Source organism: Arvicanthis niloticus, chromosome 22 (genome assembly GCF_011762505.2).
Source record: "Arvicanthis niloticus isolate mArvNil1 chromosome 22, mArvNil1.pat.X, whole genome shotgun sequence".
NCBI classification, from domain to species: Eukaryota; Metazoa; Chordata; class Mammalia; order Rodentia; family Muridae; genus Arvicanthis; species Arvicanthis niloticus.
In genome coordinates this window covers 22,538,252-22,562,762 of record NC_133429.1, presented here as the reverse complement: position 1 = coordinate 22,562,762, position 24,511 = coordinate 22,538,252, and the positions used below count along the sequence as shown (strand labels likewise).

Below are 24,511 nucleotides of genomic sequence, written 5' to 3'. Positions count from 1 at the left end.
CCAAAAAAAAATTTTAAATGAGAAATTTGAAATTTCAAAATTAAAAAAGTCAGATTCCCAGTCTTGTGTATTTATTTGACCAGCAGTTGGTGGTGCTGTTTAGGGCTGTTTAACAGGTATGGGCTTGTTGGAGGTAGGCTTTGAAAGTTTAAAGACTCATGCCATTTCCGATTGGCTTTCTCTGCTTCAGCTTGTTCAAACGTGAGCTCTCAGTCTGCTGCTGTAGCTGCCACATCTTTTGTCTGCTCCAAAGCCTCCCTGTCATCATAGGCTCTTAACACTATGCATCTGTAAGTCCAACCTCCATCTGTAAGTAGCCTTGATCATGGTATTTTTTACCACAACAGAAATTAATACAGAATTTGGTACCAGGAGTAGGGTGTCATTGTTTACAACTTGACCATGTTGACTTTTTGGAGGAATATTAAAAGGTTCTGGCACTCTGGACTAGCAATGTGTTTGAATCTGTTAGCAGAGCCTAACAGGCCATCCTAGCAGCAGCTGGCTAGCTAATGAGTCCCAGGGGTCCCCCCATGGCTCCTCATATTCAGTGACAGGGTTACAAGTGTGCATGTGGCTTTTACAATGGCTGTGGGAATCAAACTCAGGGCATACTCAGACTTGTGTAACAAGCACTATACTACACTGAGTGATCTTCTGGTCCTACCCAAAAATTTTAAAATGAAAGGATAACACAAGGCAGTGTTCTTGTGATACAGATGATCCTTTTACTAAATATCTATGTTGGGGGGTTAGGGACAAAATTAGAAGGAAGGGGATGAGGTTTAGATTTGATCAAAGCACATTACATGCATACAGGAAACCTCAACAAAAATGAATACAAAGAAAAATGGCATATACTGCCATTGGTTGCTACTAGCTGTTAAGTAAAACAAGCATGGCCTTTTTCCTGGTGATGCTTCTGGAGGAGGACAATCACTCCTGGAGTGACTCAAAGATTGACAGAGTATCTGCTAGCACCCAACACTGGGCTGCCTGGGACAGCAGGGAAGTAGTTAGAGGTCAGACAAGAGTTCTCTCCCAAAGCTTTCACAAATGATAAAACTAGAGATATTGGCACCAAGAATATTTTTTTTAACAACAACAACAACAAAACCATTATGCCACCAGAATCAGGGAAGAAATGGGGTTTAAAGAGACATGTTAGTAAGAAAAAGCAGGTTCTCTTCATTAGCAAAAACTGGCCTTGAGCAGGAGGCTCAGTCCTGCAAATCACTTCCTGATACTAAAGCTATGAAGGGGCTGTGCACCTCAGGTTAGTGGAAAGGGCAGTGGAGGCTAGGAAGCAGGTGCTGTGGGGAAGGAGGCTCTCTTTCCTCTCCCCTCTCACTTTGATTCCTGAACATGCCTCTCCTTTGAGAGGCTGGACGTGGGCATGTTGATTTGTACATCAATTAGAGACATCAAAAAAAAAAAAAAAAAAGTTAGCACCCAAGAGACAGGTTTCTTTTTGTCTTGGCTTTCATGAGGAAAAGCTGACTTTTATTGTCAAGGTTCAAACAATATCAAGCAGGACTGTTAATTTTTAAAATGTTAGGAGTATCTAAAGTTTATACTGAAAACTAAGATTACTGATTCTCAGTTTAGTTCCACCCAAGCACTGTTTAAGCCTCCAGGAATTAGTCAGTGGTGACTAACAGGTTCCCTTGCAGTGCTTGACAAGTCCACCCTAAATGACTTTCAATCCCTTCAGGATCCCTGGCACACTGAAACAATGAAGACATTTAAAAAAACTTCTTTTTTTTTTTCAAGAAAAACTGTTTTACAGGTCTTTGGGAATATCCCCAATGAAACAACAAGTGCTCTGTAACTTGGAATCTATGCAGTTTCCGACCAATATAAAGTCGTATGTCTGCATTCATATGTAAGTGTTCTTTTCCTCTGGATTAGTTCTTTCTTATTTTGGTGGGGGTGGAGACGCCGTGCATGCTGGACAAGTACATGATCACTGAGTTATAGTCATGGCCTTCCTTTGACTGTTTCTTATTAGTCCGTGTGTGTGTGTGTGTGTGTGTGTGTGTGTGTGCTCGTGAGCACACACACACATTTAATAAAACCACACTCTCAACTTTTACTGCTCTACGGTCAAACAATGTGGGGGTCCTGTTTCTTGATCTGTAAGCAACATGTCCCTAGCACAGGAGTAGGAGAAGGAGTTACCCAAAATAATGAAATGGCCACTACAAGCCTGATTCTAGGCAAATTCCATGTTTCCCCCACAACACTCCATCCCACCACCCCCAGCCCCCACCCCAGCTATGTAACCCCATGAGATTCACTGCACATAGGATCCAGTGTTCTCTTGCTATAGTGAGTTTAGATTACAATGAGATCTAGAACTCTCACATATGCACTACAAACTACCGATGTCAGACTTCTGTTTGATAGGTTTTATGCTCACATTCCAAGGGTGAAGGCCAGAGGACCAAAGAGAACATTTATGTTTCCTTAAGTGGTAAGAAGAGAAGCCATCTGTTGACTGTATTAGTAGAACTCACCCCTGCAACTATTGAGAAACAGAAGCCAAGAGAAGCTGGTATAAAGAGATGACACGTGGCATCAAACAGTAATTAACTGTTAAGTCACTTTACCACTTACATGCCTGATCCTGGGATCTTTACTATACATACAGCTGTCTTCAGGGCGTCCACTCTGAGCACACTGAAAGCACCTCCACTGAACTCTGCACCACGTCCCTCCCTGAGTTACCTGTCTCATGGTTGATTTCCAGTCCTTGCCCTTCTTTATTCCTCCACCTGCACCTGTCTTTCCTTGCCCTTCATTATTCCTCCACCTGCACCTGGCACTCTGCTCTTTCTTGGTCTAAGAAGTGAACTTGAAATTGGTCTAACAGAAGTGAACTTGAAATTTAAATCAAGGCAGATGATCACTCTCCCCTTCAAACTGTTTGGTTTGGCTTTATACCGGCTGTGGGCCAAAGTCTGACATCGTACTTGCTGACTGGAAGTCCCCAGGACTGTCTCTTCATCTGCATTAGTGAGATCTTCCTGGCACAGCATCGACTTCTCGTAGGGCCTTGCTCTTCCTCACCAGCTATCCTGATGCCCTACTTGTGATTTTTTTTTTTTTTACCTCATTAAAAAAAAAAACAGTTGGGGGCTGGGGCCCATGTAGGTGATCTTCATTCAGGCCTTCACTCCCCTTCTTTCCTTCTGATCTAATGCCCCAGTTTCATCCCCACCTCTGTAGCAGATTACCTTCTGTGGTCTTCCTCCCTGTCCTTATCTCCAGCAGATCACTCAGATCCTCTACAGACTCCCTCCCTTCCTTAATCTCAGCCTTACCTTCTGTAGGCTCTCCATGGGAGCCTGAAAGCTGTTTACCATTTCAACCAGGAAGCAGGCACAGCAGCAAAGCAGGCAGGTGAGCATCAGATGCCCCTCCCTCTCCTTCTCCTCCAAATTCAGCTCACTCTCATCCCTAGCTCTGTAGAAGACTACCAGCTGTAGCCTCCCCTCCCTCTCTGCCCCCATTCCCAGGGGATTAAGTAGATTCTGGTGACATATTCTGCTTTCTTCTCTCCACTGCAACTCCCCTAGACCCTTCTTTCTAGCCCATCTCAACCTCTAGGTGTCAGCCCCCAATACCAGGAAACACATTTTACTCAGAAGCAAGCCCAATGGCCATACCGGGAAGGGTCTCAGAAGAATTCCATACCAGGCAGCCTATAGCTACCATAGTCTCCTAAGAATTAGAAAGGACAAGAAAAACTAAAGAACTGAACACCCACCCAATAAAACAAGACATCAGCATGTAGAATTACAACCACCCCAAATCCAGATGCCTAGAAGCCAGCATAAAAATAATAACAGCCGGGACAATATGTCTCTGCTGAAGCCCAGCAATCCTACCACAGTAGACCCTGGAAAAATAAAAGACTGAAAAATAGCCTTTATCCCTACAGACTAGTATTCATGGTACTGTTAGGTATGCTGCATGCTATCAGGGGAGAAAGGCAGACACCAACCCAGCTACCAAAGGGCCACTTAACTCAGACAGAACTCATACCTCTTTGATTGGGTGGTCAAAAACCTGAGACTAGATAGGCCAGGGTAAGACCAAATACTACTGTTCTGCTAAAGGAACACAGCAATAAAATGACTCCTGAGCTCCTTCTGCTGTGCTCATAGATCTGTGTCTTGCATCAGAGAAATGTCTGCCTGTAGCAAACGGGAACAAATAAGAGACCCACAGCCAGACAATGAGCAGAGAGCGAAAGCCCTTGGAACACTCAACTCGGAAAGGAATGTCTTTAGATCCCTTGTCTCGGGGCACAGGGAACTCTGTGGCAGAGGAGGCAGAAAGAACCTGAGAGCCAGAGAAGAAGAAGGACACCACAGCATCAGAGCCTTTTAGATACAACGGGGCTTGCACACATATGAACTCAGAGACTGTGTTAGTATACACAGGGCCTGCACAAGTCTGCACTTGATAGAGTTTGAGAGCTGAGAGTAGAAGTGGACAATACACCCCCAATCCCTACCCAAGAAGCTATCTCTAACTGGAGGCAACTTGCAAATGAATACTTCTCTCCAATAGTCCCGCTGGGGAAACAAATCACTCATAAGGGTAAGTCTCATGCCCAATAGTAGATGGTCAACACAAAACAAACCCAATGGCACCCATGAAGGGTCTTTGCTCATAATGTTAAGTCACACTGTTTTTCCGCCTCTCTGACTTTATAGGTCCTTGACATATATACTATAGCTTCCAGTTTTGGTTTTATATGGAATTCCTGAGTGTGTGAGTGTATATTTACATCTGTATGCATTTTCTTTGGTACATTTTCTCATATTCCGATTTGTTATTTATTTTGTTATATTATAACTCCTTAGGTGCCTGTTCATTTTCTAACAGAGACAGACAGGGTGTGGATCTGGGTGGGAGAGGAGTGGTGAGGGACTGAGAGGGGCAGTGGGAGGGGAAACCATAATCAGTATGTTACATAAAAACAAAATCAGTTACACACACACACACACACACACACACACACACAGACCTTTTATAGATCCTTCAAACTGTCTACTTCCTTGCCACCTCATCATTACTCCCCCAAACTCTTTAGCTTCCCAGGACACAGTCTTACAGAGAAGCATACTTCTATTTGCATGACACCATAGTAAGAGTTTTATGTCTGCCTTCCTAGCATAACATAAGAGAAATTGACCCCATCATTCTAATCCCACATATTGCTTCACTGAGTACTCCCCAGTGAGTACCTAGAAAAACAAAAAATAAAGAATTGTGACAAGCCGGGCGGTGGTGGTGCACGCCTTTAATCCCAGCACTTGGGAGGCAGAGGCAGGCGGATTTCTGAGTTCGAGGCCAGCCTGATCTACAGAGTGAGTTCCAGGACAGCCAAAGGCTATACAGAGAAACCCTGTCTCGAAAAACCAAAAAAAAAAAAAAAAAAAAAAAAAAAAAAAAAAAAAAAAAAAAAAGAATTGTGACAAATTTGATATTATATATAGTCAATGAGAGCTTATGGTTAAAATATTTTCAATTCATTGTATAAAAATGTTAACTGTACCTAATGCCATGGAACTGTGTGCATGAAAAATGATGACAGTGATACAATTTTTTCCAAGAGTACAAAGACTGGAGATGTATTATATGTTTGGTGAGAGTGATACTTCAAGTTTCCACCTCATCCCGGGCTTGTGAAAGAAGACATAATACCATGTCAGTGCTGGGCAGTGCAAGGAGCAACGACTCTTAGTGACTCAGCCGACCCCAGGGGAAACAAGGGAGATTACAATGTGTTGTCTGATAAGGGTGTCCAGTGGACTAGGTACACTACACGAACTTCCAACTTAATACTTCTGACTTATGATGGGGTTATAATAAAACAACCCTATCAAAAGTCAAGAAGCATCTAAATAGTTTACTGGACTCACACACACACACACACACACACACACACACACACACACAATTTGGGACTAGGAAGATGGCTCAGTTGGCAAAGTGCTTGCTTGCTTGCTCTGTAATCCTGGAGATGGTGTCTTAGGGTTTTACTGCTATGAAGAGACATTATGACCATGGGCTGGCTTCCAGTTTGAGAGCTTTAGTCTATTATCGTAATGGCAAGAAGCATGGTGGCATGCAGGCAGTCATGGTGCTAGAGAAGGAGGTGAGAGTTCTACAGTTGAATCCATAGGCAGCAAGCAGACAGAAGAACTGAGACACACTTCCTCCAGCAAGGCCACCCCTCCTAACAGTGTTACTTCTTATGGGGCGCTGGGACCATTTCCATCCTAACTACCACAAATGGGGAAGGGTCACAAAAGTTCACTGGCCAGCTAGTCTTGCTGACTTGGTGACTTCCAGGTTCAGTGAGAGGCCTTGTCTCAAAAAAAGAAGGTAGAGTAATAGAGAAAGACGGTAGATATGAACCTTTGGCATATAGAGGCACACGGAAATACATACACATACATGCACGTACCACACATACATACAGACATATTTATTTTAGTTTGCAATTCATAATCTCTAGTGAGTAGGCAGAATAGCAACAACAACTCAAAATTAAAGGCAGATTCTTTCACTGCTAAAATTAGTGCTAGGAAGCAGTAGTGTTGGAAATCTTCTCCCATTTCCCACCTCTGCTTATTTTTCTTACTGTGGACACATACTATAAAGAATCCTAAATTACTTTGTAATATGTATCAGGTAAGAAATTAGAAGGCCAGGATTAAATCTTGAAAATACTCTTTTCAAGAGTTAGGATTTCTTACCTAACTATGTTTAAAATCATGACTTCATTAATAAATATTTTTAAATTAAGAAATATAAACAAAACTTGAGAAACTGAATCTTATCATTTAAGCACAATCATAGATAACATTTAGTGCACAATGAATTCTTTTATCTTGGTTCAGGCACAGGCCAATTATAATTGTGGGTTCTGAATTTTACTCTGCCCATTTAAACATAGTTTTATGCTATAACTTGAATATATTCCCATTTTAATGGCTAGATAAAAAAAAAGTAAGCTTAACTAGTTTTGAAGATTGGGAATTTGGAAAAGTTGGTTATTTCTAACTTCTCTGTAGACCAGGCTGGCCTCGAACTCAGAAATCTGTCTGCCTCTGCCTCCCAAGTGCTGGGATTAAAGGCGTGCGCCACCACTGCCCTATTTCTAACTTCTTAATACAACTTTTTTTTTTCTTTTTAAAAATGTGGTCATGGTTTTGTTTTTAGTTGTTTGCTTTTTGAGACAGCGTCTCACTGTGTAGCCTGTACCTCAGACTCACTGTGCATCATACGATGATCTGAATCGTTTAGTTTACTCTGTCTAACTTTGACTCCCGATGAGATTTCAGGGCCATGCCACTACACCCAGCAACACCTTTTAGTACAAAAGAATATTTATTCTAGGTAAACTTCTAGTTATAAAAATCACTGCAACAAAAAAATTTAACTCTCTCAGTCTCCCTCTCTTTTTCATTCTGTGTGCATGTATCAGATCCTCTAGAGCTGGAGGTAAAAGCATTTGTGAGACACCCGGACATTGGGATTACATACTGACGTAGGGGCTTCTGCAAAAGCAATACACTTCTACCACTGAGCATTCTCTCCAGCTTCTCAATACACTGTATCAGTGGTTCTCAACCTGCAGGTCATGACCCCTTTGGGGAGTCTTACTGAGCCTTGCACGGAGGTCATATATCAGAGTTCCTGCAAATCAGATATTTATGAGTCATAATAGTAGCAAAATGACAGTTATGAAGTAGCAACAAAAATAATTCTACAGTTGGGGGTCACTACAACATGAGGAACTGTATTAAAAGGGTGCAGCATTATGATAGTATATTCTTTGTGAAGAAACTTTAGGCTTTGTTTGAGAATACAGCAAAAAAAAAAATCACAGAACATACAATGAAAAAGAATTTACCAAGATACTGTACAAATGTTAGTATTAGCAGACAAGGTCTGTAAAGCAATTATTACAAATATTTTCAAATTTTCTGTTTACTTTTCAAAGTCAGGGTTTCACTCAGCTGGCTTTTTCCTTTCCTCTTTTCTTCATTCCTTTCCTGTTTTATTCAGCCCAAAACCCCAGAGCACAGAACGACACCATGGTCAGGATGGCTCTTCTCCCTTGATTAACTCTCGCTCTGGACAAGCTCAGATACATACTCACAGGCATGTCATATCCTGCCTGGGTATTTGTTGAAAAGTTCACTCTAGCTGACAACTAGAATTAGCAGTCACCATCCACTCCCAAGAATGGGGACACACTCATTTCTTGTTTTGGACAGCTCAGATGTCGGCTTTTGGGAACTATTTCAGTGACCCCTTCCACAGGTTTGCAAGCATTTGGCACCATACAAAAGTTACTTCATCATCTTTCCTTGTGGCACTTGGACTGGGTCATGTTATCAGCATCCCAGGGGCTTCGGCCTTCAGACGACTGGTTCTGGGGCTTCTCAGTTCCCACAATTGCATGAGCCACCTCCCTAATATAAAGACTGTAGCAAATGACACTTCAAAAGCTGTGACTATACATCTCTGCATAAATACCTTTTAAAAACATGGGACAAAGAGCGAGGGGAGTTATGAACAGGAAAATGGCAATAAAGGACATGATAAATGACATTTTTTTAAGCTCAAGAAATGACAGCAGATGGAAACGGATCTATTCATCAAATGAGTAAATTATGCTGCAACTGGAAATACAGACACAAAATGTAGAAGTACTTTTTCTTATTATCCTTTCAGATAAAATTGGCTCCTTAACGATCCGGGCTTTTACCATGTGTACCACTAAAACTGTCAAAAACGTGGGTAATGGGCATATACTTTGTAACTTCTAACATTTTGTCTAAAATGTTGTAAGATAAAATGTTATATGTTATAGATTGTGTTAAGGCTTCATTATCAATGTCTAGATGTTATCAAGGGGCACAAAAATAACTGAATAAATCCAAAATGTTAATAAAGGAGGGAAGAAAAATGGGAAACAAGAACTACTCAGCCAAAAGGAGAGCAGGAAGTAAGTGAAATGAACACAATAAAGAAATAAATATTGCGGCAGGCGCTCTGCTAATCACAGGACCGCTCACGTGAATGTATAGCTGTGAACTACAGCTGGCAAGGAGAGATTCCAGCTGTCTACAATGACCCACCCTACAACCTCAGGACCAGGTAGGCTGAGGCAGGAAGAGCATGAATTCAAGGCCAGTCTGGGCACACAGCGAGACCCTGCCTCAAAACAAAATGAAATAAAAAAATGCAAAAATTGCAGGTATAACTACTTAGAAATAAAATGACCTCTGATAGTCCATTACATAAATACATTAAATAGATGACAGTTACTACCTTAATAGCACTAGTTCAAATTATACATAACGACTTTTGAGTATCACATAAAAGTGACTCCAGGAGGAAGTCATGGAACACAAGAGCAATTGATGGTTGCCACCTGCTGATGCCTCACTATATGAAGAAACTAACTCAACTGTACTCATTTCATGGGATAGCGGATTGAGGCCCAGAAAGGTTGGGTTGCGTGCCTGGGATCGCATGCTCACTAGTAAGCACACCCTTGTAACCGCTCTGTGTTGTCTGTCTACTCAAACCAGCTGGTGGAACTGTATCACTGAGGGAGGACTCTACTCCAGCAGAAAGAAGGTCCCAGTAATAGCAAGAGACCAAGAGCAATAGCAGGCAGCATGTGCACCTTGGCTACAGGCTTACACGACTAGTGGAGCTGATGGTTTTGTGGCCTTGGCATGGATACAGAGGAGACTCACTCTCTGAAGGAAAAAACTATTCCTGGAGATTTTCCCAATGAACCCCATCTTGTGTTTGTCTGCGGTTCAGTAAGCAACCTTCTGTATAGCATTCTGACTTTGTTGGCAAAGTAAGAAGGCCCTCACGAAGGCATGTGAAAGGTCTAGACCCTTTGGCAGCTGGCAGTGCCATTAGAAATACGTAAGCTGCTTCTGTTCCAGACTCTGGTAAATGTCTAAACATGACTCAGTTCCTGTTGAGCTCTCGGTCCTTGACGCGGACTGAAATAAGGACCTTAAGCCTTGGAGACCTTTTCAGTTCTGCTTTAGGACAATCTCTTCAAGGCTGCGTTCTCAAAGATGATATACTGAGCAGTCTGGAACTGAATGGCCACCTAGATAGACCTCTTAACATTTTTGTTCTAACTGCAATAAGATGATCCAAGGGTAATAAATGGGTATAAAAAGACTCTGTAAGAGTGCTGGAGAGCACACACATGGAAAGCTGCCCAGAAGTGAAACTCATTAACTTTCACCAAATTATTTATCAAGGAATATTCCTCGGGGTGGGGAGGGCTCTGCAGTTTCATCAGTCTCTCCAAGTAGCATGAAAACAAGCGGTGTTGAAGGTCCCTCAGAACCACAGGTACCAGTAAGACAAGGTAATCAGTCGCAGTTGGGCGTGTGAGTAAACACAGTCAGTCTGAGCCAGACTCGACCAAAGGTTCAAGGAAGAGGTGGAGCTGTGTAAATATGGTTAATATGCACAGATGATAGACAGCCCTGAGTTTCTATTAAAGGCTCACCAAAATTAACTTGCCACAGAGAAACTCTTGAATCCTGCCACCAAAGTTACCTGAGAGCACAGATCAGCACCTGCCTACACTTGACTCATCCCCCCACATTTCTGGGCAATTATTCTGAGCCCTCTTTAGCCCTAGAGACTGTGGGTCTTGTACTGCATGGGACCTCTCAAATGCCTTCTCCAGGTACCCACGTCACTAGCTTCCTCTACACCGTCGGGTCTTGGCTTCAATGTCACACTAGTAAATATAATTTCTCTAACCTCTGTGTGTGTGTGTGTGTGTGTGTGTGTGTGTGTGTGTGTGTGTGTGTGAATGTATTTGCTGTTTGTCTCCCCTTGGCAGAAGAGGCCCTACCAGCACAGGATTTCCCTCCTTCTGCTTCTCTTATACCCACAGAATTTAGAACAACGCCTGGCAAGACAGCACAGCAAGATAAAAGACTTATGCTAACAGATCTCTGAGGCACTGTGATATCAACAGGCTCTGGCTGAAGGAGGAAGTGACCCAGAGTAGGATCAGACAGTAAGGCTTGCAGCAGGTGCAGGAGCTCCGGACACACAGCTCTGTTGTGGAGAAGCCCTGCACAGCTTTGGGAAGGCAACTGAATGTTGAAAGGGATAAAGTGACAGTTTGTCAGAGAAGGAAAAACATGAGCCTGGGTAAGGACTCACCCAGAGGTTCAAGCTGGGAAACAGCATAGTCAGATCTGCCTTTTACAGAAGCAGTAACAGGTGTAGAAGTTGTGTGTGTGTGTGTATGTATGTGTGAGCATGTATGTGAGTGTGTTTGTGTATGTCTTCATATGTGTAGGGAGGTACTGGGGTGTGCATGTGCATGTGTGTGTATTTGTGTATGTAGCATGTGTGTATGTGTGTGTGTACACAGAGGATTCTGTATCACAGAGAACATTTAAAAGAATGCCTTATAAGTTCCCATAAGGACCAACTAAGGCAGTAAGGATGGATACGGGGGCAAACAGGTATTTTCACTGGAAACTGAGTCTCTTTTCCTAGACTCTTCTCTTTCAGTGTCATATCCCAGAGAAGCATCTCATATGCACAAGCACAAAAGCAAAGAGGAATATTCTAGCACTCTCTCCTGTCTCCCTCTCATCCTCTCTCTCAGGGATGACTGGATGCAGAAAGCAGAGCATGAGATTAAAGAGGAAGTCACTTATCTGTCTGTCTGCTCACCTCTGAATCAGCCATCATTTTGAAGTCAGATCTCCTGTCCATGGCATCTCTCAGCAACTACAGACCTGACCCTAAAAAGGTGACAGGCTCAAGCAAGGCTCACTTCTCTGTGTGCTGTGCTGCCCCCCCCCCCAACAGATGAGGGAAGGTTCAGCACTGCTACCAGAAACGGTAAGAAGTTCAGCTGTCCACCATGATCCTGTTTTCCACTGAAAAGGGGAAGAGCATTTTCCCAGGCTCCTGCAGTCTTTCCCAATTGGCAGTGCCCAGTGGAGAGAGCCTGTCCAATGGCAGTGCTCATGAACTCCTGCTTCCCACTCTGGCCTGTGAAGAAGTGTCATTACCGTGTCTGAAAGCAGGCCATCGATGGGTTCAGTTAGGCATAGCAACACTGGAACGCCATGTCCCACCTCACCACCCATGCTCTAACTGCATCTGGTAATAACGCTCCCAGAGTACACCGGGTCGCTCAGGCCATGGGGCTTTTCTGCTGGTTTCCTCTGCCCTCTTCCCACCTGTGAACACATTACGCTCGCTCCTGCCCTTTCCTTCCCTCAGCTCTGGGCCCAGATCGGCTCTCTCTCTTTCTTCTCTTGACTTTTCGTCAGTGCCTCCCTCACCCTCCCTCGTCTCATTTTCTTTTAAGTCACAGTTTATAACGATTTAGATTCTGGAATTCAAATGTATTTTTGAAGATTCTGTGTGTGTGTGTGTGTGTGTGTGTGTGTGCGCGCGCGTTTCTCTTTGCTTGGACATTTGTTACTGTACAGGTCTTTTGTGTATTCTGGGTTCTGGTTTTCTGTTTTCATAAGTTTTGGGGGGGTATGTAAATGTGTATGTGTTTTTCGTGCTTTTTCTTTGTTTTATCATTTGTTCTTTTTTACTTGCCTGTTTTTTGAAGAGAGAGAAACTAGGCACGCAATTCGGTGGGTGGGGAGGTGGGGGAGGGATCTGGAGGAGATGAGAGAGGGGAAACCATGATTGGAATATAAAAATATTTTCCCTTTATTAAATATATTCTTTTCTCATATAACATAATCAGGATAGTTTTCCCCCCTCTACTCCTCCTCACCCTCTTCTCCATCCAGATTTACACCTTTTCTGTCTCTCATTACAAAACAACAGGCTTCTAAGAGATAACAACAAGACATAACAAAATATAATACAGTAATATAAAATAAAAATCATCACACTGAAGTTATGGGTCAGCTGGGTTGTCTGGGGATTTCCGTGGGACCCTTTCAGCCAGCAGCTCAACTGGATAAAACCCAGTCCTGGTACCAGAAGCTTTGTTTTGTGACAGAGATGGCCAGTTGGGGTTCCATCTCTCTCATTACTTGGGAGACCTCACTAGGATCACCTTCATTGTAACAGACGTTTCACTGTACTGTCGCTCAGTTCTAGCTGTCCTTCCTCCATTCCCTCCCTCAAGCCCACGCCCCTCCCCCTTCCCACCTGATCCTCTTGTGTTCGCGACCTCCCTGCTCCAGTCCACCCGGAAAATCCATTCTCTTTCCTTCTCCAGGGAGATCCTCATGTCCCTGCTAGTGCTTTCCTCTCTGCCTAACAAAACACCACAGTTCACTCTTCCCTTCATGCATGGCCCCACAGAAGCACCACCTCAACACATGGAGTAAGTGGATCCTGTCATGGAGTTCAGGAGCACACTCAGCCAGTTCTCCCTGGCACACGTGTATGCCCCAATGTGTGACAATCATTAATGTGTAAGTGCTCTTGATTTTTTTCTTTCATACTAGCTATAGCCTCATCTGTCTGTCTGTCTGTCTATCTATCTAGATATCTATGTTTGGTTTTCAAGACAGTCTTTTCATTTTGTTTGTTTGTTTGTTTGTTTGTTTTATAGCCTTGGCTGTCCTCGAACCCAGATCTGCCTGCCAGCCTGCTGGGATTAAGGCGTGTACTACTCCTCCTGGCTGAGACTAGATGTTTGTAGCCATACAGGTGTGGAGACCTGTGATGGCTGCAGAGCCAAAGTAACTGAGCTCCTTTGAAGAAAGCACAACTCACCAAATATATAACCTCCTATCTTTTTATTCCAGTTAGATTTATAGTTTATAGTCAACACCATTTGAGTGATAACATCCTATTGAGACCATAGCACCAGTGAAGACCGTGAGCTGCTGGGTCACACAGACAGCCAGACTCAAAATCCCTCTCCACTGCAACCTGGCTGGCAGCACGAAGATCATAGTCTCCCAGTGAGCACACCACACCCATGTCACCATTTCTGTGAGACAGCCCTTCTAGAATATACAGTATGAGTGGGAGTCAACGTCTGGCCAAAGCAGTCATTTTCACAAGGACAAGCTTGGCATGAGGGACCCACCATTTCTCATTACTAGGCATAGGACTCTACTCAGGCCTGAGTCACTCTTGGCCTTTTTCTAACAGAAATAGGGAGGGAGGGACTTTTCCTGGGCACCCTCTAAGCTTTGCGAATTGGAGCTTGGCGCTAGCTGTAGCCTCAGTAGCCGTGGGCTTGAAAGGACAAAGCAAGCATGCAGAGGCCCAGAATCATTCCTGGTTCTGCTTGTGCCCTGCTCAAGCACATTCCCGGCAACTCAGCACTGAGGAGGAAGAGAACAAGTGCAGCTGGGCTTCTGACGCTTCTATTAAAGGAGCCTCAGCTTTAACTCTCTGTAGCCGCATCTGCCCAACTGGAAGCAAATCATGCCTTCCTCTGCATGCAGCTGAAGCAACCCTGCCTCACACGGCTTGGCATTAGCAGGGTCTGGAACCTCAGAAGAGCCTCCGTGAGCCTTCTGCTCCCCGCTCTTTCATTCCTAAAAGGGCCGGTTCGAAGATGTAGTGTGCACGCCTTGCTGTGGGCCTGGGCAGTCTTTTCCAGCCAGGAACCCCTTCCTCCAGTTCTCAGCTCAGGGTCTCTACTCCAGTGATTTTCATTTTTATAAGCTGCAGCCGGCAGTGGTGGAGCTGTGCCCTGGGGGTTCCTTCCCTATTGTCCCAGGTCTGTGCTCATCTCTCAATGACAGATGCTGTGTCTATGCTCTCCTTGTCTGCAACTTTAACCGTGTTGACATGCTTCTCTGCACCAAGCTTCACTCGTTTCCTACCCTGTGGCTAAGTGCAGACGTGAGTAAGCGCAGGGAGCAGTGTCCATACCACACCCATTTCTCTCACTAACAAATGGGCTACATTACTTTTGAGTTCACTCAAGATCTATGTAAAGATCTATTTAAAATGGCACAGACTTACTGCTGTCATACACACACACATGCACACACATATATAATTATAGAACACACACATGCACACATATAGTCATAGAACACACACACACACACACACACACGAAACTCTACAGTCGAAGCTGCATGAGAACAGGGATTCTGATGGTTTATAAGTGATCCTAGCACACAGCAGTCACAGAATAACTGTTTCCTGAGTCAATGAATGGACACAACCCCAGTTCCTTGTTTGGAGGTTGCGGGTTGGGGGGGGGGCGGTGTTAATATAGTCTGGGGCAGGAGGACTAGTGTATGAAGAACCAATTGCACTTACTTGGCACAGCGTACCCAGTGTGTATGTCGGTACAGGGAGTAGAGGAATCGCTGACGGTACATACTCCATACTTTAATGGATTTGTCTTCAGACGCTGTAACCAAAAACTGGCCATCAGCTGAAAAGTCCACACTTCGAACTGGGGCTGTGTGTGCTTTAAATTCTGAAGACTTCCCTTTCCTGAAAACACAGTTTAACGGTGATAAATTACTTAACACTCAGTCACCACGAAGCATTAGAAACTTAAAAAGCTTAATGTACACCGAACCTTAAGCGAGTATGTGAAGGCCATGTGGTGCCATACCCTTCACTTACACTGTGGTGCACAGGCTGGGTTCATGGAAATCACAGCTGACACTTGACTGCGAGAGCTTGCTTATCCTGCCCCTAAAATGTATAGCTGCATAGAAGCTGGGAAAGGTGTCCTTTGAACCAGCAGCTGCACTGCACTTTCTGTTACTTTAGAAACACCAATCTGTAGTTTAAAGAAGTTTCAATTCAGAGGAGCAAGGTTGATTAAAACTGATAGCCCCAAGGCAAAATTTTGAATCGGAGCCACTTGAAGTCCCACGAGCTAACAGTCTGGGCTGGGAGAAGGTATTTTCTGTGCTACGTGTTTTTATACAGAACGTCTCCTGAGAATCTCCCTTCCCCTACTCCCTGGTCACATACCGACCAGTACCAATTACTGAGGCCCAGTGTGTACCTACGGCCTTGCTAACCCCATGGCCGCAATCTTATACGCATGAACAAAACAAAGGTGCTTTGAAATTACATGTCCATGTTATTTTCTTGACTGGGGAATGAGAAAAGATAACAGAGCAATGGAGAATACAATGCGAGCATTGTACGTGAGCAAAGTCTTTTTAAAAAGTAGATGCAGGCTGGTAACTCTGGAGAAGCCTTCGCCCACATGTGAGCGCACGCTCTTCTTCCAGACGGCCCTCCTGTTAAGGTGTGCTAAGGTAAAATCTCTGTAAACACCCTGCTCCTCTTCACTTCAAGGAAGAATCAGCAGCGCCGAGGTGCTGAGTTCCAAGGGGGAATGCTGGGAAACGGTGCCAGTGTTGCATTTTTGAGGCAAATGTTGAGAAACTGAGTCAGTGCTATGTTTCCGAGGCCCAGCCCCCTCTGCACTCTAGTGAGGACCTGGTCACCTCTGCATTTGGAAAATCATTTCCTACACAGTACATGAGGAGACTGCCTTGATGCTCAAGAAAGACAAGACAACAGAACTGAGCTAAACATCTGACCTCGATCTCAAATCTCAGATGCTCAGGTGACATTCGAACTCCTGCAGCTCACACTGTGTTTGCTACCTTGGCACTGGAGCAACAGCAGTGTGTGTAGAAGAGGAGCCAAGAGCAGCTGTATGCAGCTTGTCTTCCCTGCGTTATAGCAGCAAACCCTGTACCTCTTCCCATACATCCCTGAACAGCCCTCTTCTTACCACACCAGTTCTGCTTGCCTTTAGGAACTTATGTCCTCAGCACCCTTCACCTAGATTACTGCAAAAGCCTCTTAAACAGTCTCTCAGTTCTAATCCTCTCCCCATCCACCCCCCAGTCACCTGCATATTGTGCTTGTCACTTGTTGAAAGGTAATGCCAAGCTCATAAAACCCCAGTGTAAACATGTGACTGGCTCGCTCACCGTAATGTACAATGCCTTAAGCTCACTGCTAGGATATCCGGCCACTGAGGCGGACTTTGTACCCAGAGTGGTCACAGTGCCTCCAACCCAGCTGTGCCTCTACATTCATGCTTAGCTGCAGACTACCGACCCAACCACACTGCTCCTGACCTGCAACAAGGATTGGAACTACTGCAGTATGTCTTGACTTTTAAAAACTAAATGATTTCTCTTCTACTAACCAGTGAGTGTTCTGAGGACAGGGATGTCATTACTCCCTGTGAGATGACCAGTTAACACATGTCAGGTATACAGAAAGAGTTCAACTAGATTCACTCTGGTTTGCCCATCCAGTGGCCTATGGGGGCAAATATCACTTTATCATTAATTTCTATCACTAGGTATATGATAATACATATGTAATGATTGACAATATTGATCCAGAACACTATATTCAAGGACTACATTTCAGCTCATTTTCAAGGGGAACTCTTGTGAGAAGGAATCAGGTACACCTTTGCTTGCGCTCACTCAGTCCTAGAGACAACAAAGAAAAGGCCTGTCCCCTGCAGTGACCAAGAAGCCACAGCTGGTCAGTATCATAAAAAATACTTCCTGAACTGCAGCCTACACCCCACCTGCAGACTGCAGTCCTACAGGCACCCTTTCTAGGGCCTCCCCAGCTGGGCTGGCCCGACCTGGGCTCTGCTGCACAGGAAGCTCAGCAGATACCAGGCAGCAGAGTACTTGTGCTGTTGGCTGGGCCGAAGCCTTGCTCCTCTCTTGGGAATCCAGTCTGATTTTTGTGACTTACTCTGTCCAGCACAAGTGGTACTGTGCAGTTGCGGGCCTAGTCCTTAACAGGTCCAGCAGCTTTTGCTGTTACAGTCCTGGAGCGGACCTGTCGCTCGGCGGGAAAGTCTAGGCTATCCCAAAGGGTGAGCAGGCTCAAGGAAAATCAAGGTCCCAGACTTGTGGCTGAGCGCAGACTTTTGATCAGCTGCCAGCTCCTAAGAGGCTGTATAGGTGACCTCAGCCAACACCACATGGGGAGAAAACACACCCAATACCCGTAGAATAAGGAGAGGTGATAGTCTTTGGACTAAGCTACCCACTATGGGGGACTTTAAACAGCAATAGAGAACTAATCACTGATATATAAATTCCCCATTGCCACAGTTCACCATTGCCCTGGCCTGACTGTGACATTATTTAAAAAGAGAAACCAAGCTATAGAAATACAATCACTTTGTAGATATATACACCAAGTTAATGATTTGAGATTTTAGCGCACCTACCCTGCTAAGCTTTGCTTCCTGAGATTTCCCAAATCAGGAACACACGAAAGATTGCAACTCTTTAAAACAATTAACTAGTCCTAGATTTCTAAGGCCAAGGATTTTACAGCACATGTTTCTGCCTGAAACCCTAAGCCCTCCTCTTCCTCCTCTGAATTTCCCGACAGTCCATGCACATTTCTATGTCAGTTCTTGTCAAAAGCTTTTACGTCTGTCATTACATCACTCAGACTTTTCAGAGCTGAATTTCCCTTGGGTGGTGGCAGAATAAAGTTCCTAGTAGCAGGGGATCACTTGTCAGCTTTCTTCCTCTGTAGGTGCCGGCCCATTTAGTTACACACTGCAGATTAAATCCTGCCACAACAGACTCAAGGGAACCACTGACACCCCCATCCTCTGATACTGGACAGAGGAAAATGACAGTACACACAGGGTACTAGAAGAAGTTGGGGGTAGCTAGATGATACAAGGATGGCTGAGCAGGGCAGCTATCGAAGCTGCTGGCGGATACAGTAAGGAAGTGGGGCTATGCATTTTTATGGATGTTTGAAATTTTATATACTTAGAATTTAAAACTTAAAAGATATCCTAACTATAAAACTTTTACAATAGACAGGCTATCAGATCATGTCTGAAGATGATCTCACAGAGGATCTGTTATCAAATAATATGACTTCAGCAAATGCATTAATATATTATAAATATTTATATTATATATACATATATATGTATGTACATATATACATACATACATACACATATATATATGTATGTGTATATACGTATTTTATACACACACACACGTCCCGGAACTCTCTGTGTACCAGGCTGGCCTTGTGTCTGTCTCCTGAATGTTGAGATTACAGGTATATGTCACCACATCCAACAATGATTTATGTATTTGTTGGACATGTTTTAAACAAGAAAATTCTAGAGCTCCAAAATGAACGATAACAATCAAAGGATGCTCCAGGTACAGGGGTGTCAACAGAGTCCTCAAGGCCCTTAAAAACCCTGACTGGGCAGGCACTGTGGGGTTAATAATGACCTTCTGATATATGCCACTGTGTTTCTTTCATATTTACATAAATATTTCTAGCCATCTCCCAAAGCTTCTGACATATTGTGTATATCTCCAGGTTACAAATGATTTTTCAAAAGAGGACATAATTTTGAGTTGGATTTTGAGAAACTTGTATGAAACGGTTTGACTTTAAAACCAGGGCAGTATATCTGTGACCCCAATGAGTACAGGTCACTAGGGAACTGAAGCATCCCCAAGAGGTCCAGTAGGAGCAGTCAGGCCTCAGCAGACGCCCACAGGCCCAACCTAGACCCTATCTGTTGCTTGTTCCTCTTACCTATCAAGAACCCAGAGTCTAACAGTTCTGTCTCTCGAGGCAGAGGCTAATAAGTTTCCTTGTGGAGAGAACTGCAGGCTGGTCACAACATCCTTGTGGCCCACATATCTGTAAGCTCTAGCGTGTGGCTTCAAACTCCATAGCATGACAAAGGTGTCCCACGAAGCAGTAGCTGTCAGGAAAGAGAAGAACAGACCAGGGTTGAGATAAAAGTGCCCACACGGCTGATCAATAAGAAGAAGACAGACAAGTCAGGGGTGGTGGGGCTGGCCAGGTAATGACAAAGATATTTTCTTATTTAAAAATATTTAAATTTTATTGTGAATCTTCTAAGTTGGTAGTGCCCTGCTACCCAGCAGGGTACTAGCCGCAGTGTCTAAGGAGAGCTCAGGGACTGCTCTAGTACTAGGGGCACACTGGAGTCAAGTGCATTAGTCACTGTCCCACAGTGTTACAAAAGGACAGATGAGGTACTTAAAAAAAAAAAAAAAAAAAAAAAAACCTACATGGATGTAAGCTCACACTGAAGTCATATCCTAAAGAGAACTAATACACCCTTTGCCCAATCCCACATGTTAATATTTTGTCTGTATGTCTTTGGTTCTTCTCTTTGTACATGAACACGTGTGTATGCAGAGACAATTTTTCTTGAACCATCTGAAGACGTGTTGTGCAAATCACAGCATCCTTATTCCTAAAAGTGTGCTTTCCCTAAGGATATGGTTACACATGGTTACACATAGCCACACATAGCCACAGTGGGGGCAAGCTTAGAAAACTATCATCCACCAAAGGCAACCTGCCTTTGTCTACTGACCCAGAAATGCTTTAAAGGTGGAGAGATGACCTTAAAAATCTGTTTTTGTTCCACAATTTTATGACATTTGATGATTAATTAAAAGAACTGTTTGTCAAACATTAGCTTGAAAATCTTTAAGTGGGGCTGGAGAGGTGGCTGAACACTGGCTGCTTGCTCTTCCAGAGGTCCTAAGTTCAATTCCCAGCAACCACATGGTAGCTCACAACCATCTGTAATGGGATCCAAAGCCCTCTTGAGTGACAGTGTGTGTGTGTGTGTGTGTGTGTGTGTGTGTGTGTGTGTGTGTGTGTGTGTATAAAGAGTTCTCATAAAAAACTTAAAAAAAAAATCTTTAAGTAGAGGAAAAATGAATGTGATCAATAGTGGTGCCCACAACATGGCCGGTGCGGTGGGCGAGCAACCCGCGGGCCATTTCCCACTATCAGACCACAAAAGACCCTTGAATACATACATTTCAATGACCTATCCAGACCCTTGGTTGACCACACCTCTCGAAAGTGACTCTCCTATCTCCCCCCACCCATCCCCCATCTCCAGGCTTTCACAGTGGTTTAAACCCCTGGATCTAGGGTAGGGACACCTTCTAGTAAGTCCAGGACTTACTGTGTATAGCCTCTAGGGGGCCTTGGTGACAACTTAGGCCTCTAGCCTGGCTGGAATTTTTGGTTACTGAATTATTCTGGGAAGCTGGTACGAATAATCCAGTAACCCCCCAATGGGTGCTGCGATGTCTTTGAACATATATTTTAAGAGATCTTTACATGTACTGCCAGTGGTCTGATAAACAGTAAAAGGTTTCCCAAGCACTTATCTATTCATGCTCCCACACCCCTGGTCTGTTCCCATGGCCTGCATGCTTAGTTTGTGTCACAGGCCTGAACCTGCCTAGACAAACTCATTTTCTGTCCCCACGAGCTTATGCCACTGCTGCCAGCTTTCTTATTCTGGTCCCAGCCAAATGGTTTTTTACTAATGAAAAATGTGCTTTTCTCTACCTATATAACCTGTCAAAGTTACTTAAGACTCTTTCCTATCCTGTCTTGATAGATTTTTACTACTGCTATTAAAGTCTATTCAGTTACAACCAATCCACACAGCTCTCAATCTTGTCAGAGGTTTACTAATTATTAAATTTATGACAGATGGAATTCCCAAAGCCTTTAACAGTTGACCCAAGATGGTTTCAGAAGATGTGGACACACCTAGAAGATACTGCCTGGATTGTGATATGATCACTGAAAAATGCAGTAGACAAAACCAGATACCTGAGTCAAATGACTTGGCTAAACCAATGTAAGTCATTTCTCATGTCACGGGTATCCATTCCACAGAAAAAAAAAAGCCCTGTGTCTTCTGCACTTGAAAGCCAGACTGACTCTGCCCAAGAGACCATGGAGACTATGGGAACTGTTGGCTAATGGACTCTGTCATTTTTAAAAATAATACATAACTGGTAGATTGTTGTTAACTCTTTCTCAGACTTCTGACTACATTGACAGCTAAGCTTTCACAGACATTATCTGTTACCTCATCACCCAAACTCAGCTGCCATCAACTTAATGCTTCATATTTAATGCTTCATATTTCCTCTTCTTGCTATGCCACTGTTCTAATATTATCTGAGTTCCTATAAACTTGCCTAACTCTAATAAAACATTCCACTATACGATCCAGCAAGGCTCATCTTAAAGATTATTGTTAACTCATGCTGTTATCTCTTTTGTAAACTTAGAAGCTACAGAAAACCCACTCAGATCTACCTCTCATGGACCCAATAGGTTCTATCCAGTTAAGTACATCTGCCTAAAGTTCCCACTTATTACCTATTCCAGAGGGTGGGATTCTTCTGTGTTTCAAATATACATCTTAGAAAAAAATTTTCTTTCTCCCAAATGCACTTAATCTTATTCCCTACATCTTGTCAAATTCAGGCACATCCAGAACAGCTCCAGAGAAGCAACATCCAGATGCTCCATCTCCTGTCACATACACAGACGCTTCTACTGGCCCTGTTCCTTCTGACCTATCCTCAGATGGCTCCATAGACCCTGGACAGCAGGAAACAGCCAACTCCCCTACGACTGGATAAACATCCCCCATCATACCCATTCTTCTAGGTTCCCTAAAGACACATTGGTTCCCAATGCCAGCAGGAAGTAGCCAGATATCACAATGACTCTATTCCTGCTTAAACACTACCTCTTTCTAATTTTTCTTTTTTAAAATTAAATCAAAATGAAGGAATGTTGGCATTTTGTCTAAACTCTACCCCCAGTTACCTGGCAACAGCCAGGTAGGCCTGGCCCACTATAAAAGGGGCTGTTTGCCCACTCTTCTCTCTCTCTCTTGCGCCTCTCTCTCTCTCTTACACCTCTCTCTCTCTCTCTCTCTCTCTCTCTCTCTCTCTCTCTCTCTCTCTCCTGCTCTCTTGCCTCTTGCTTTCCCTCTTCCCCTCCACCCCTCTTTCCACGTGCTCATGGCCAGCCTCTATTCTCCTCTACTTCTCAACTCTCTCTTCCTCTCTCTGCTTCTACTACCCTCTTAACTCCTCTCCCCATGCCCTAAATAAACTCTATTCTATACTATAGCATCATGTGGCTGGTCCCTCAAGGGGAAGGAATGTCTCAGCATGGGCCCACTGAGACATCCCCTTCCCCCATACCTCATCACATACCCACAGAACATACTCTCTTTCTCTTTATCTTTTATAAACACATCAGGAGGGGTTAGCTTATGGGGGAAGACTTTGATGGGGGATTAGGACGCCAGATCTTCCTGTCTGTTTCCCAGTCAAGAGGGGAGCAATTTCCTCTATCAAGCACGGTTGTGACATAACACATTAGTACAGGCCTCAAAGTGACAGTTGGCCACCAACTGAAACCTCTACAACTAGAAGGCCAAGCATACTTTTCCTCATTGAATTGCTAATCTCAAGTAGTTTTTAGAATAATTGAAAGTTGACTAATGACTTCCTGGTGGTGAAGCTTCTTGCCTCTAGGGTTATTTTAACAGATATATCACACAGAAAACAGAGAGAGAACAAAGAAAGAAATCAACTCCAGGATGACCATGATGCAGTTTGGAGGGGCCAGTGATCTTAAAAGGTCCGAGGCTGTGGAAACTGGAGGGGTAGAAACTATGGGGCTTCTTAGAGGATTTGATGAAGAGAAGCAGAAGGATCCTGGTACCACCAAGCTAGGAAAATCCAAAGGCTATTTAATGAGATGGGAAACAGTATAAAAGTGGGTAAGGGGGTCTAGAGCAGTGCTTCTCATCCTTCCTCATGCTGTGGTGACCTCAATCATAAGACTATTTTTGTTGCTACATCATAACTGTAATTTTGCTACTGTTATGGACATAATGTGATTTTTTTTTTTTTTTTGAGACAGAGGTTTGTCAAACAGGTTGTGACTCAAAGGTTGAGAACCACCAGTCTAGAGACAGAATGGGGTGGAAACCAAGACTTTGTCCAGATACCGTAAACTGGAGAAGCCAATGAGACATAAGCGCACGTGTCAGGTAGAGATTTTGTACCTGCCTGGAGACCAGAAAGATGTTTTAATTTCAGTAAGACGGCTAAAAGACTAAGCTACAGAATCAGATTTAAGTGAGGTCTACCATTTATGACATGACAGCAACAAAGATGCTTCATTTACAAGTGAGGCTTGGTATAATTCATGTTTTCTCTCACATTTTTGTTTTAGAAAAACAAAAAATTTTAAAATAAATAAATAAATAAATAAATTTTAAATAGAGCTGGAGAAATGGTTCAGCCATCAAGAGCACTGGATGTTCTTCTAGAGGACCTGGGTTCAATTCCCAGCACCCACCTGACAGCTCACAACTGTCTGTAAACTCCAGCTCCAAGAGAACTCCACACTTTCACACATGCATATAGGTAAGCAAAACACCAGTTATAAAAAAAAATCACTTAAAAAAGAAAAAAAAAGCAAGGCATGGTAGTGCATACCTTTTATCCCAGCACTATGGTATGGAGGCAGAGGCAGGCGGATCTCTGTGAGTTCGAGGCCATCCTGGTCTGCATAGCAAGTTCCAGGATAGCCAGAATGTTTTACAGAG

The 24,511-nt window shown here is 43.7% G+C and overlaps 1 protein-coding gene across 9 annotated transcripts in view; it reads right to left on the bottom strand.

Annotated features, from left to right (window-relative positions):
• Poc1b (POC1 centriolar protein B) overlaps positions 1-24,511 on the bottom strand; it is a 168,450-nt gene that overhangs the window by 130,005 nt on the left and 13,934 nt on the right. For 8 of the 9 annotated variants that reach the window (XR_013106331.1, XR_013106332.1, XM_076920072.1 and 5 more), the window contains exons 3-4: positions 19,612-19,783; positions 15,322-15,501 (exon numbers count right to left, since the gene is read on the bottom strand). Coding sequence is in view for 7 of the 9 variants with exons in the window: in XM_076920072.1 (XP_076776187.1) it covers positions 15,322-15,501; positions 19,612-19,783 (352 nt within the window). In the remaining 2 variants the exon portion in view is untranslated. The remainder of the gene's footprint in view (positions 1-15,321; positions 15,502-19,611; positions 19,784-24,511) is intronic. The other variant, XM_076920074.1, reaches the window with a different exon arrangement.